General features: G+C 53.1%; 1 protein-coding gene across 1 annotated transcript; it reads left to right on the top strand.

The window, feature by feature from the left end:
* The first annotated feature begins 5,474 nt into the window (after positions 1-5,474).
* On the top strand, positions 5,475-10,729 carry LOC149852832 (uncharacterized). Its single transcript, XM_090029569.1, has 5 exons — positions 5,475-5,735; positions 8,612-8,677; positions 9,372-9,506; positions 9,927-10,054; positions 10,628-10,729. Exons 1-5 carry the CDS (start codon positions 5,730-5,732, stop codon positions 10,701-10,703), a joined length of 411 nt encoding a protein of 136 aa, XP_089885695.1. The 5' UTR covers positions 5,475-5,729; the 3' UTR covers positions 10,704-10,729.
* Positions 10,730-10,966: the final 237 nt, after the last annotated feature.

The raw sequence follows: 10,966 nt of genomic DNA, 5'->3' as shown, positions 1-10,966 counted from the left end.
AGTTAAGGATGGTAAAAGTCCCCATAGGTAGAAAACAAGCTTTTTAAAATGATTATTTATAAATGAAGTTTATTCTCTACCTGTAAGGACCATGTTTACATTTTTCCTGAGCCTGAGGAAGGGTACACATGCCCAAAAGCTTGCAGGAAAAAAAAAAAGATAACTTTTTTTTGTGATTACTTAATGGTTCTAATAGAAGGTATCATCTGAACGAAGAGCTCAAAGGCTTTGCATTTCTCTACAATACCACACCGTGGTCTCAGAGCCTTGCAGCCAGGTCTCTCCATTGATCTTTCAGTGCCCATATGGCCACATCAATCCACCCCTCCCTTTGGCCTCCAGTATATCACTCCTATGCAAGACTTTTCCCTAGTTCTTACCTCAGAAAAAGCCCACTAAAACAAGCTCTGTTTAAATCTTCTGTTGCCAGGTTTGCCTTACCCCATCTCCCCAGACATCAGGTCACCTTAGAAAGCCCCTCACTTCAAACACACTCAATGCATATCTCTTCTCTGTTCAGGCCCCTTCAGAGCTCGCAGCTCTTTGTTACACTCCATTACAAAACCCAACTGGATTTTCACCAAAGTGCCTAACCTGGCTCCAAACAGGCCTTCAAGGGTGCAGCTCTTTCCCCGTGACCAAGACTCCCTCCCGCTCTGCCCACCTGGAGGGCTCAGGCAGCTCTGTACCAGGCTCCTCCGACTCGCTGGCAGGATACAGCACTGATAGCCCCGCTTTTTTAACACTTCCATCCGTGGGGCTCACACACCTGACAGCAAAGCGCTTGCCTGCAAGTCCCCCACTGCAGTCAGGGACGCTTCTCACACAGGGCTGCCTGCTCCCCTGCCTTGAGGCACCCTGCACCCCAGCCAGCCAGGGGGGGCAGCTGGCTGGGGCTCAGAGTGCCTCAAGACATGGGCTTTGCAGTACGCTGAGATGGGGGAGCAGGCAGCCCATCTCCATGTTTATCCCAGCACACAGCACGTTGGCATGCTTTGTACTGCTTCCCCCTTCCCACCCCCCCGTTTTTGGGGGGGTGCTATTGGGAAGTCCCCATATCAAGTTGTGCCCCAGCACTGCAAATGACCAGCACCGTGCAGTTTAACATGCAGCGCATGCAATCTGCAGCACTGCAGACCACTTTTGCAGCACCACAAATTGCAGTGCGTGCACGTCTGGATCTAGCTTTGTAGCACAGCTTCCTCTCAAGTGGCCATCCGCAGGCTGCTGTCTTCCTGCTGCCTGCTCTCCGGCAAGCTGGCTCTGCACTGACTGAAGCCAAAGGACAGGGGATGGGGGACCCTGCTGTTACAGGCAGACAGCCCCAGGAGACATCTTGCACATCACTGTCTGCTAGTTCTTGCTCTCGTTTTGGAGAAAGCCTTCAACACCCAGGAGGTTCAACGACCTTAAGGGCTAACCAGGCCCTGGCACACAGCAAGAGGAACTCTGCCTTGCTCGTATCTGCAGCTCATAGTGGGCTTGTAACTTTGGTGCTGACATATGGGAAGTCAGGCGCTGGGCAGGGCTAGCAGTGGGATCCATCCCGCTCCCCTCCACAGCAGCAGTCCCACCCTTCCCTAATGGAGCCAAATCCCTAGGTGTGAGGGATCCCCTCCTACACAGCTGTGTTACTACAGCACAGGACATCAGCAGCCGCAGCACCTTCTTTGTCCCTCATGGGGCCAGCAAGGCAGCCCACAGATGGTTTATGAGGAAATGAAGCAGTTATCACAACAAACGGCCTCGTTCCAGCTTCCCCAAGCCTCAGACCAGAATCCCCAGGTGGTTCCCCTGTCGAATAGGGAAGCAGGGCTGGACGGGGCCTCTAAACTAAACTAGAGATCATCCAGTCCAACCCCCTGCCTGAGGCATGATCATCCCTAGCCAATCCCTATAGAAGTTCATTGTCTAACCTCTTGTAAAAGTAGTCAACCACGACATGACAAGACATAACCTGCATAGGTTAAAAAAAAAGGGTGGTGGGGGGACAGTGGCAGCCAGCTTCTTGCTTGTGTAAAAGGTTGTTAATAGATGTCTGAGATCCCAGGAAGAGGGCATGCCCCCTGCTATAGAGGAAGGAAAAAACACCCAGTGTATCCATCTGACTGTGGGGTAGGATTCCTTCCTGACCCCAGGTACAGGGATCGGTCTGACCCCAAGTGGAGGAGCAAGACCCTGTAGCCTGAAACCTCTGGCTTTAAGCCCCAGCAGGAGCACTGCCACAGCCTTGAATGCACCCAACAGCCAATACCTCCGAGAAAAGCTTTAACAAAAAGCCACCCTGACATAGACACAGACACATACTTTCTGCTGCCTGCATAGGTGCGAAATTCCCCCGCAGTCCCATGCAGCAGTCAGCAAAGCCCAGAAGCGGGGGGGAAATACCCATGGCAGAGCATAGGCATAGCTACACCTAGATTATCCCCGACCAGTGCCTGTAGTGTCCAGCCTTTTCTTGAGCACCTCCAGTGATGGAAAGCCCACAACTTCCCTGTGCAGTCTGCCCCACAGTGAAGACATTTTTCCTGATATCCAATTTAAATGTATTTTGCCGCAGCTTCAAGCCATTAGCCTGCACTCTACTCCCTGCAGCAAGTGAGAAAAGCTGCTTTCCTTTTTTTTCTGTCAGCCTTTCAAGTATTTGAAAGTTGGTATCATACATCTCCTCTGAAGTGCCTTTTCTGCAAACTGAAAGTGCTTAGGTCCTTCAGCCTCTCCTTGCGCAACTTGGCTTCCATGCCCCTTATCACTTTGTTGCCTGCCTCTAGGCTCACTCAAACTTTTCCCTGTCCTTTTTTAAAATATAGAGCCCAGAACTGCATGCACTCTGGATGAGGCCAAACCAGCGCCCAGTAGAGGGACACCATCACCTCCCATGTCTTGCACCTTTATTGACACATCTCAAAACAGCATGCTCCTTTTGTGCAGCTGCATCACACTGCAGATGGCCATAGTAATGCCTTAGGGGCTATAACCATGGCCTCCAGCCACAGCCATGCCTCACAGATGACTCTTAGCTGCCACTTGGAGTGGACCTCTGGACCCCAAACTAACACTGGGCCACTCAGGCCCCAAAACTCATCTGCGCTCCAGCCTTCCCAGCTTCATCCCTTTTTGTCTGGCTGAGCCCCTTCAGCCCATGGCCACTGCCTTAGACCCTGGCTTCCTGGGCCTCAGCTCCATACATCCCTGACCAAAGCTGGTCTCCAACACAGAGCACTCCTGGCACCCTGATTCGTGGCCTCTAGACCTCCACTCTAGCTATAACCTGGTCCTATGCTGTTAAACCCATATACAGAAAAGATAACTGGAATGCAAGGGATTAACCATCCAGTTACAACTCATCCCAGAGTCCTCTCAGGGCCATAACAATCATGAAGAACCAGCCCTAGAGTACCTCCTTTTTGCTGGCAGTCAGCTCTATCTTCTACTTCTTCCCCTGCAGACACAGACTAAATCCCCCAGCCCGAAGACTAGGTTTATATGAAGCCAAGCCCTACCCTTCCAGTCACCTTAATGCTATCCTTGGAGATGTGCCCAGAGGTTCCTCTTCAGCCTAATGAACTATTTGATATCCCCTGCCCTGCAGCCCTCTTTAGCTGCTTAGCAGCCCCAGGTGTGGAGGTCTGGGCTCCTGCTGGTGCCTGCAGCCGCAGCAGTCTGCCCCTGCAGGCCAGAAAGGTCGTGCTTCCCTGGGGAGCCTGTTCTTCCCTCCTGCTCCCCCTTCTCCCATAGCTAATCACCTTTTATCCCAACCCTGTCCTTCAAGAACAGTGGAGGCCCCTATATGGTGATAGTCCAGTCAGAAGAGCTGTCCCACCAGGTCTCTGTAATATCAATCAGGCCATTGTTCTTTTCACAGGCTGCAACTTCCAGCTCATCTTCTTTATTCCCCACAAGTCCCACATTTGTAGGTATATATCTAGCATGGTTTTCATTTTGACCTATTCACTTCCTTTTTGCACCGTCCGTTGCTGTCCCTTGGCTCTCTGGCCCTTTCCCAGAGTTGAGCTGCTTCTTCAGGTCCTTTCCCTTCTGCACTGTTTGCTCCATTGCTGGAAGGTTTTCAACAGCTTCCCCTGTGGAGCCCAGTTTAAAGCCCTCCTCACTAGGTGGGCCAGACAACACCCAAATATGCTCTTTCCAGTTCCCATCACATAGATCCCATCTCTTGATAGCAGTCCTCCTCCCCAAAACATCCGCGCATTCGAAGAAGAATCCAAACCCTTCTTGTGACGCCGCTGTCCCAGGCATGTGTGTACTTCCAGGTTACAATAGTCCCTGCCTGGGCCCGTGCTTTCCACAGGGAGGATCAATGAGAAAGTCACTTGTGCTCCAAGCTCCTGAACCCTCCTGCCTGGAGCCTCATCATCACTTCTCACCTGCTCAGTGTCTGTCCTGCAAGAGAAGATTCAAAGGTTGGAAGCACTTCAGTCTGACCGCCCCTGGTTTGGCAACTGAGGGTTGAGGGTAGAGGCCTTGCTCTGATCTGAGAAGTGAGCTGGCCTGGGCTTGGTGGAGCAGGGCTGCACCAGGACCTGGACCTGGACATGGACCTGGAAGAGGTTGGACTAAGCCTGGGAGCAAAACACGTCACATTGTGGATGCTCTCTGTGTGCCAGTGGAAAGTAGCTGTGAAAGAAACTGGGTTTCTATCATCACCCTTACCCTGACATCAGGGTCCTCACAGCCCTTGGGGGCTCTGCGTGCCTAGACACAGATGCCCTGCAGGGCCCAGCCAGCCTCATGGCCCTGATGGGTCTCTATCTGGGCATGCCAGTTCCTGCAGCCACCACTCTGGGTGCTGATGAGGCACTCAGCAGACCTCTCCCTGGGGTGAGGAGCTCAAGTGGCCCCATCAGAGAGTGTAATCCACCTGCTGTGGAGCCTAGGATGCTCTGCTGCTCCCCCTTCTCCTGCTGCGCCCTGCACCTCTTATAGGTCCAAAGCATGTTCGTGGGGCTTGAGTTCCCTCCTGGGGTTTTGACTGATGGTTTTCCACAAACAGCTGCCTGTATACGCGTTGTACCCTTGCATAAGTGCACAGGCTTGCGTGCTAGTCCTCTGTGCCTTCCTCTATCAGTCGCCTCACTCCAACCATGGACTTGTCTCTGTCAGTGGTCTCATCTGCCACAACTTGATGTAATACGCCGATTATGGACAGCCACACCGGCAGGACAGACTCCCGGCAGGACGGACAGGGGTCCGCACAGCCGTGTCCACCATTACTCTAGCTGTGCCTCGTAGCTCGACAGGCTTCAGACTCACCGCAGCCTGTTGCAGGCTGGTGGCTGCCAAGCCAGACTGTGTTGCTGCTTATCTGTCTTGGCGGGCACTTCCCAGCTGAGCTCAGAGCCAGTCCCCTGCCTCCAACCTGCTATGCCGGCACCTCCTGGCTACTTTAGTGTCTCTCTCTCAGTCCAAGGGCAATCTCAGTCCCTGTTCTCTCTGACCCAGCCCACTTCCCAGGATCACAGCTCAGCCGCAGTCACGAGCGGCGGTCTAATTCCAGGGGTCGGTGCACCCGAGGCAATTACACTGGAATCTCCATTGCAAACATAACAAAACAAGCCTGTAAGTCTGGGACTCAGCTGGTTCCTCCATGGACTGTCTTCTGCTGCTTCCCATCCACCCCTTTCTGCACCTGGCAGTTAACTGGCTGCCGCTGCCTCCGCCTGGTCCCTCACCAGGGCAACACCTGAAAGATTATTAACCTTGGCCACGTGATGAAGGTACATGGGTGATTGTGGTTGTGTGTGTGTGCATGTGTGTGCGTGCATGCACAAAGCAATAGAAAACGAGCAGAAACTAGGTGAGATGCAGTGAGGTGCTGACTCAGGATGAGACAGGGGCCTCATTGTCCACATGGCAGTAAGAGGGGAGTGGGAAGGAAAATGGCAAGAGAAGGGGAGCAGGGAAGGAGAGGCAAGTATGAAGAGAAAGCTGTCGGTGTCTTTGTCTCCCTAGTAATGGAGTAGGGACCCCATTATACAGTCACTGGCCTGTGTCAGTGCCCAGGCACTGGGGAAACAGGGTTCAGGCAGTTCAAGGTGACCGAGCTCCCGCTTCAAATGGGAATCTAGCTGCCCCCTCCATGTCCAGGCACCTGCTTAGTAGAGCGACAAAGGCACTTGCATGGGAAGCCAAGAACCTGGGGTCTGGACCCACCTGCCCCCGAAAAGGGTTGGACCTGCTCCTCACTGGTATCTGCAGCTGTCAGTAGTATAACTGAGTCTGAGCCACTGGTATAGAGTTGTGGGACTGGGAGGGGAGGTTCAAAAATAGTCATAGCTGCATTATTGATTCAGCCACTGTGGCCAAGGGTGCTGAACTGGCCAGCTGTGCCTTTGGGCCTCAGGGGTCCAGCACCCAAACCACTAGTCAGCCATTACTAGCAGAACTGTCTTGTGCGGCTTTGCCAGGTGGCCCCTGGGCAGCCCCAAAGGGGAAGGGATATGGGACCAAGAGGAAGTATGGCTCAGTGAGGTAGCTGCTGTCCAGGTGAAGAGCATGCTGCATATTCCCACATGAACCTTTGCACCGTGGTGGGTCTCTCCTGAACTTCTCCTGCTTCCACCATTTGGGAAAGAGAGGACAGTGAGTGCATTGTGCCACTGTACACCCTACTAAGTATGCCCAGCCTTACATGTCCAAGCTCCTGGGGAAGCAGAATCCCCTCCCACCGTGAACAACTGGTGCCTCCCCACACTGGGAGGTCACCATGATGGTAAGCAGGGACTGTCCACCAAGGCCGGCAGTGGAAGGGTGATGGTCAGTGACAAGCGGGGACCACCCGCAGATACCACCAGTCATGTAGGCAGCAAAGGCAGAGGGACGGCGACCACCCACAGAAGCCATCAGTGGCTTCTGCGGTGCCCAATCTCAGGGAGGGCATATGTAGGGTGGCCATCATACAAGACTTTCAGGTTTTCTGCTACTCTGTCCCCTGTTGATGCCAAATTAAATGCCTTTATGTCCTCTATTTCGAGAAAAATAGAGGCTATGAAGGTGTCCGGTTTCATATGAATAGAGGACAGAAGACAACTTGACTGTCCTCTATGATGGGCACCCTACGCACGTGCCCCCCATGCCTCCCTACACGTCACCTATGCCTCCGAAACACATGATCTTTTTGACAATGACATAGCTAAGAAGCTGCCATGTAGACACACAGTGCAAAGCAGACCTGCACCCTTCCCCCCTTTAGGCAGGCCCCTGGGCCTGGGTTGATCACTACTGGGGATGGACCTTCCAACAGGAACCAGGTCAACAGACAAATCTGAGTTTGGGGAATAGTCATGACTTAATCCATTCGTGGCATCCTAAAATAGCCAAGACCCTGCCTCAGCCTACATGAGATTCAATCCATGCTTTGTGACACCTTGGCAACTAAATTCAGCCCTAATGAAGCCTGCTTAAGTCACTGTAAAACCAGGAACATATCACCACTGCCCATCTCAGCCCTTTCCCTGAGTGATGGGAAATGGGGCAGAGAAGGAGGACCCACCCCTCTGCAGTGCTCGTGTTTTAGACTGGAATAGGATCACCCTTACAAACTGAGCACTATGGAGATGCCCAAGAAGGGATGCAGGATCTGACCCGGCATGCCTGCTCCACCTGATGTGCACAGGGCCTGACACAGGCTGCTTTGTGACACGTCCCCTGTGACATCACATCACTGTGGAGACCTGCGCTGCGGCAGGGAAAAGTCAGAGCAAAGGATACTTCCTCCTCAGTCCAATGGTTTACCTGGACAGTGGAGGAGTGGTTTTGGTGGTGTATTTTGAGAAGTCCCAATTGTTCTTATTATTGCTGATTTTTTGTTGTTTTATAATTCCCGTTATAATTATTCCTATTATTGTACCTCTTGCAGTTGATTTTTATTTTATTAATTTATTTGAATTGTTTTTATTAATATCCCCCTTTTTGTTCCTTCATTATCTTTTTTATATGTTACAAGGTGTTAGGAGTTGTCATTCATCAATATTATTATTATTTAAGTTTATTTGGGTTTAGCATTTGGGTCATTGTCAGGATTAGGTTTAGCATTAGGTTGACAGTGACAGGTGGGGTTAGAGTCAAGGTTCAGAGAGCGTCGTTAATTTGCTATTGAGAACATGAAGGAGGACAGCCATCCAGACTTAACGGGGGTAAGTGGCTTGCGACGTATTTTCTCGCACTTCCACTGCTCTGAGGTGCAAACTTGTGACCTGGTTCTTCTCTCTGTCTCACTTTCCAAATGGGACATGGCCTTGGTCTGTGCGTGGTCCCACAACTCCTGCCCATGCCTTTTCTGTCTCTAGTTCTCCTCCTGCTCCTCAGTTTCTGTTTCCAGCTGCTTCTCCTGCGTGCTTCCCTTCCAGCCTCTTCTTCCCGTCCTGAGGGATCGCTGCAGTTCAGCGCAGGCTGTCGGCTTCTTCCTGCCCTAGGTCTCATCCTGGAGCCTGGTCGGGAGCTTGGGCTCTTGCACTTGAATCTCTCTGATCTCATACTGGGAAGCTGCCACGTTGCAATAAGGGCAGCCTTGACTGGAGCACTCCCAAGTGGGACCTTTGGCATTGTGGAGCCCTGGTCACAAGTTTGGTTTCATTGCCTGTTTTTTCCCCAGCTGTTCACTCCCAAGCATCCCCCGCAAAGACCTCCACCCCCAAAGGAACGTACCGGCTGGGACAAGGTGAGTTAATCGCCGGGTGGGATCCATGATCATCTCACTTCTGCTCTGGCTGGGTTATGCTCCCTGCCCAGACCCCCGAAACCACCACACTGGGCTCTCACCAGCCTGAAAGGCCAGAGATCCTTGTGCCAAAGGGCAGACATGTCACGGGGTTCCCCCACGCAGCCCCGAGAGGCCAGGAGAGGATCCTCTGCTGTAGCATCCGGGCACGCCCGAGGCAAAGCACGGAGCTTGGTGGGAGGCCCAGTGCAGCGTTTAATAAACAGGGCAAGTGAAGCAGGGGCCGTGAGGGGCATTTGCCCAAGGCCACCCAGCAAGCGACTGTCAGAGTCAAGGGTGGAGCCTGGGACTTATCCCTTCTCGCCCTGGACTTGGAGCATGACATGCCTTTGGCCTTGGACCAGTACGTAGGAGCCAAGGGTGCCCCAGGCCTCCCCATGCTGGGAAAGGATGCATTTGGGAGGGCTTGGCATGATCCTGGAAGAGACTGATCCCACCTTGAGCAGGGAACTGGATTACATGGCCTTGTGAGGCCCCCTCCAGCCCTGCTTGCCTGTGATCCCCTGATCCTGTGAACTCCAGGGAGGGGAGAAGAAGGGCCACCCCCATCCACATCCCTGTGCCACATCCCTGTACTCGGGGCTTGCGCTGCACTCCCTGCCAGAAGGCCGGTGACCTGTGCCATTCCCAACAGCTCTACCACGATGTCCTGCTAAAACTGGAAGCCTGCCACTGGATCGCCCGGAAACTGAAGGATGAAGAAGAAATCCTTGCTGAGATGGAGCCCAGTCCTTATGTGTGGAGCATCAGAAAAGGCATAAGGAGGAAGGTAGGGCCCTTGGCACTCGCAGCCCTGTGTGGGACTTGGAGTTTAGATGTGTCTGAGGTCTGCTGAAGGGTGGGGAGCGGGGCTGTTTCCCTGCAGGGGAATGAATGTGTGCACGTGACGCCATGTGCCTGTCTGCTGAGTTGGATACGCTTGTGAGTGTATGATTGGGAGCACGGGCCTGCAGATAAAAATGTGAGTGCAGATAGATCTGTCTGCAGTGTGACAAGTAAGTGTCCGTTTGAGCTTGTGGTGGTGATTGGTGTACATGTTCACATGCCTGTGCATTAGGAAACAAGGGGGTGCAGGTCCTTGCCTCCGGGGTGATGTGGCGTCACTGGTGCGTTTGCAGAGCCATGTCTCAGGCATCCACGGGCCACTCTGCACAATGACAACTCCTTCTCTCCCTGCCCCGTCCTCCAGAAGCTGCAGCTATTCCGAGAGCTATACCGCTTACACCGTCAGCGCCAGGTCTACGAACAGATCTGTAACTGGAAGAAGGAGCACGAGCAGCTGCAGGAAGAGCAGAACGAAAGGATGCCCAAGATCAGGTCCATGGGTGGTCCCGAGCTGCATGCTGACACCTTCCCACCTGGATTCAGGGACTTTCTCCACCCCTGCACCCTCTAGTCCCCTTTTCATACAGGCCTCATGGAGTCCTCCCCATGATCTCCCTCCCCAGCAGTGACCTCTCCCACCTCAGGGCGAGCTTCCCCTCTGGGCACCGTTCCCCTCCCAAGCATTTGGAGGTTAACAGAGACTCCACAGAGGCCCTTGCCTGTGCCTGGGGCTCAGTGCCCAATATGCTGCATCTCCAGGACTGGAGCCCGAGGGCTCGAGCTACTCAGGCCTGTCAGGGCAGTGCTGAGAAGCCCCACATGGGCTCCATAAAGCACAGCAGAGCCTTCCCACATGGCCAGAAAAGCCCATAGAGGTGGTGGGATGAAGGGAGGTTGCCCAGCACTAGCAGGGATGGCTGAAGCCCGGCAGCATCCTCCTCAGCTGGGGTGGCCTCAGTCAGCAACCAGCGTGGCCACAACATGGACCAAGGCTGGATCTACTTCTGCCATCAGCTGTGGGAGCTTCAGCCTCTTCCTAACAAATCTTCTGGTCTTGTGTTGCAGGGAAAGCAGGCCACAGACACCATTGCCCAAGACAAAGCCGACTGCATTCCCCAGAACAAGATTTCCAAAGATATAACAAATAAATATTCCTGTTCAAATTCAGCCAGGCTCTGGATGTCATTGGGAACGATAGTTGGGGACCACATAGCAATGGGGATGTGGGGGTGCGGTATAACCTTCACCCACAATACTGGAAAGGTCGTCCCAGGAAATAGCAGAGATCTTTGCCAATCTGGTCCCTTTGGGGATAGTGCTGTGTGGTGAGAAAACAGCAAATGTGGTGCTTGGATGTAGGAAAAGACAAAAAGGCCCCTGGCTTCAGTAGGGTTTAAGGTTGCA

Source organism: Crocodylus siamensis, chromosome 15 (genome assembly GCF_052110815.1).
Source record: "Crocodylus siamensis isolate JL-2025a chromosome 15, ASM5211081v1, whole genome shotgun sequence".
Lineage (NCBI taxonomy): Eukaryota > Metazoa > Chordata > Crocodylia > Crocodylidae > Crocodylus > Crocodylus siamensis.
The sequence above is the reverse complement of the archived record's forward strand: the minus strand, read 5'-3'. Positions and strand labels throughout refer to the sequence as shown.

Coding starts and splice junctions, on each gene's coding strand:
- LOC149852832 (XM_090029569.1), top strand. Junction 8,678..9,371: donor AACGTACCGGCTGGGACAAG/GTGAGTTAATCG, acceptor CATTCCCAACAG/CTCTACCACGATGTCCTGCT. Junction 10,055..10,627: donor GAAAGGATGCCCAAGATCAG/GTCCATGGGTGG, acceptor CTTGTGTTGCAG/GGAAAGCAGGCCACAGACAC.